General features: G+C 32.3%; 1 protein-coding gene across 1 annotated transcript in view; it reads left to right on the top strand.

The window, feature by feature from the left end:
- LOC106465338 (AF4/FMR2 family member 4-like) overlaps nucleotides 1-3,831 on the top strand; it is a 136,537-nt gene that overhangs the window by 33,758 nt on the left and 98,948 nt on the right. Inside the window, exon 4 of the mRNA XM_022393201.1 lies at nucleotides 1,998-2,093. Within this exon, the coding sequence (XP_022248909.1) occupies nucleotides 1,998-2,093 (96 nt within the window). The remainder of the gene's footprint in view (nucleotides 1-1,997; nucleotides 2,094-3,831) is intronic.

Genomic DNA, 3,831 nt, shown 5'->3' with positions numbered 1-3,831 from the left:
GTCAATAGCTACAGTAAATCATCGTGGATCGTATCAGCTAGCTACTAGCTATGTTTATTATCATTACAATCTATTAAGTTAGCAACCATATCACGTAATCATTTGCTCATAGTTGAGCAAAAAAAAAGTCAGCAAACAAAATAAATAAAAAATTTGGAATTTAAAAACCTACAAATAGGGATCGTAAAAAAAAGTAAGGAAACAAGGCTGGAGATATTGTAGATATTATTAAATCGTACTACAACTCCATATTTTGACTCCACCAAATGTAATTCTAGGTAACAGCATGGAGTCAAAATATGGATTTATAGTTTGAGTTAATAATGTCTACTGTATCTCCAGCCTTGTTTGCTTACGTTTTTTTACGATCCCTATTTGCATGTTTTTAAATTCCTAATTTTTTATTTACCTTTTGTGTAATATAATGAAACTATATAATGAAATATAATTGAAATTATATTGAAACCAGGCTCTAATGTTAGCTTTCAAACCACTTAAGAACTACTTTGACCATTTTTCTGTATTTTATTATTTTAGGATTCTTGCAACATTTTTTTTATTATTCGCGTTCACTATTAGGCTTAACAAAGGAAAATATTTACGTGTCTAAATACACATTGAAAAATCTTTATACAGGCATAATTTTTGAGGAGTATGTAAAAGTGATTCATTACGTATATGAATTTATATAAATTTTTTTGTTAGGTGACTGTTTTCCATAATAAGCAGGTTTCGTTCATCTACTTAGTGTTCTCATAATATGTCTTAATAAAACATTGGTTAATGAGCAGTATTAAAAAAATCAACAAATATTGTTCATTTATCTCTTCCTGTGACTCTTAACCGCTGAAGAGGTTTCATGAGTAATGGTACGAACGTCTTGGCACTGATAGAAGAAACATTAGTGACTGAAAGGGTTAAAATAGGTCAGTGACTAAATGGCGTTTGTATACACTAGAACTCGTTGACCTCGTTCGAAATTAGGGTTAGATATAGTTTTAATTTCTAAGTTAAACGTAATTGGGAAGTATTATTGCAGGTTGAGTGTCAGTCGAAAACTCGTTAAAGTTTTTTATTTTTTGTTTTAAAGCTATAAGTTTACGAAATATACTTATTGAGAGATTTGATTAATCTAAATGGTTTACCAAGTATTGCATTTAAAAAACAATAGTGGGTCACTATTATTCATGATGATAGAAAAACGCATAAGTTCAAGAAGTCTTGATAGAAATGAATAAAAACTCTGTAACCCGAGCGCTTTCAAAAGGTGGACCTTTCTTCTTCAAGGGTAAACATTAATATTATTATTTGAAACGTCATGGATATTTAAGTTTTCGTTCGAATTTGTTTCTTCTCGGTATGTTTGTTATTTATATCAATAAGTTCCTGAAGTGTCATATTTGAACTTGAGAACACGCCAGTGGTGAAGATGTGATCTGATTTTAGGCTTACATACAGATAGATCGTGGTTGGGTGGTGCAGTAGTTGACGTCTTACAGTAGTTAAAACACTAGCATCTTAAACACGCAATTAATAGTGAGTGAAGAATCGTGGTTGGGTGATGCAGTAGTTGACGTATTACCTTAGTTAAAACACTAGCATCTTAAACACGCAGCTAATAGTGATTGAAGAATCGTGGTTGGGTAATGCTGTAGTTGACGTATTACCGTAGTTAAAACACTAGCATCTTAAACACACAACTAATAGTGAGTGAAGAATCGTGGTTGGGTGATGCAGTAGTTGACGTATTACCGTAGTTAAAACACTAGCATCTTAAACACACAACTAATAGTGAGTGAAGAATCGTGGTTGGGTAATGCTGTAGTTGACGTCTTACCGTAGTTAAAACACTAGTATCTTAAACACGCAAAGTTCACAAGCTATTCATTCATTACATGTACAAAAATATCTATGTTCATTACTTATATAACTAATTAACAATCAGTATTTATTGTTACTTTTCTTATTACATTAGTATATGTTTTGTCCATTTTCAGGAAATGAAAGAACCGGTTCCTCCGCCACTCACTGCTATCGAGACACCGCGGAAAGAAGAACCTGAGTTTAGGTTCTTTCATTTTAAGGAAAAACCGGTAAGTATTAATACATATCTTAAGTAATTGTACTCGATTACTCATGCATGTACACCAACACACAGTTAAACTTCATAATTGTACTCGATTACTCTTACATGTAAACCAACACACAGTTAAACTTCATAATTGTACTCGATTACTCTTTCTTGTAAACCAACACACAGTTAAACTTCATAATTGTACTCGATTACTCTTTCATGTAAACCAACACACAAACTCAAAACTATAAGTATCGTGGACCAACAATACTAGGCTATGATAGTCATAGTTTTGATCAGCCTCCAGTATAGTATTTTGTGACACAACGTTTTTGATGTAATGTCTACAAATGAGTACTATTCACACCTTATTATAAAATGAGATCAAAAGTCTTGGTCAATGAAGATTTAAATTTTATTCAAACGTTATCTCACCAACTTTTAAAAATTAAGTAAAACGCGCCATTACGCATCTACTTTAGGTGCCTATTATTGTTAACGTAGGCGGACTGTTTTGAAAAAAGCCGAGATGTCGTCTCCCATTCTTTCAACAGACAGTTGTAGTCCATTAAAATTCTCATGTAATTAACTGTGGAAATGTTGTAACTGTTAATTAAATTAACATAACGTTTCATTAAACGCTATTTGCTCCATAGAGCTGTCAGCTACATGCCAGGTGTGTTACTGAGTGATTATAAAGAAAACTCAATATTTAAAACTACATTTCTCTGTAACTCACTGAAAATCACATGTTTTATTCAATAGATGGTGTTCTGTTTGTTTTCTATCCTCAGCCAATATATGAAACCTATTCCGTTCAACTTTTTTTGGGGGGTGGTGGGTGTGGGTGGACGTATAATTCTGAGTGTGTTTCTGGTGAAATTCAGCTCCCTTAGGACAATTAGTTTTAAAGATTAAATGATACCAAATATGGATGTTTTCCCCTAATTACTCTGTATTTTTTTATTTTAAAGTAACATGTTTTTTCACCGTTAATCTATTCGCTTTTTAAGATGTCAAATAAATATTCAAATAATCAGGAGCTCAATCTCTTAAGGGAATTATACATTAAAATTTAACATGATAGCTCACGTTCATACAATAGTTTGACGTTTTAAATAGAATAACACTGTGAGAAGTACCGAAGGTTTTTTGTTTCAAGATTCATTGTTGTAATAATAACACTAGTAGTAATGTAAATTGTGAACTTTTGTTATTGTTGTTTGGATACCGAAATAGTATGAACAATTTATTTGTTTGGGGTTGTATGTTATTACTGGTTCGGTTTTTCCTTTCCCGCGTGACGTGTATAACAAATGACGTGAAAAATACCGATTTAATTATTTCAACAGAGTGGAGTTAGAGATTATTAACATATATTTGGTTGAAGTTGTACCAGCTAGTGGTTATTATTATTATTATTATGGCTAATCTGTGTGATCTTCTGGAAGTGCTTTATGGATTTGTTGTTACTCGCGTGCATGATGATCAGGGTAATGTGTTTTCGAGGATGTGTGTGGACTAAATCATTGAGCTTAAATTCGTCGTAGCAGTATTTTTTGTTAGAGTATGTGGTTTTTGGTGTGTATTTTATACACCGTATTTCCAGCTGCAGTATTTTCTTGTTGGAGTATGTGGTTTTGGTGTGTATTTTATACACCGTATTTCCAGCTGCAGTATTTTCTTGTTGGAGTATGTGGTTTTGGTGTGTATTTTATACACCGTATTTCCAGCTGCAGTATTTTTTGTTAGAGTAT

This window comes from Limulus polyphemus, unplaced genomic scaffold (assembly GCF_000517525.1).
Source record: "Limulus polyphemus unplaced genomic scaffold, Limulus_polyphemus-2.1.2 Scaffold1913, whole genome shotgun sequence".
Classification (NCBI taxonomy): domain Eukaryota; kingdom Metazoa; phylum Arthropoda; class Merostomata; order Xiphosura; family Limulidae; genus Limulus; species Limulus polyphemus.
The sequence above is the reverse complement of the archived record's forward strand: the minus strand, read 5'-3'. Positions and strand labels throughout refer to the sequence as shown.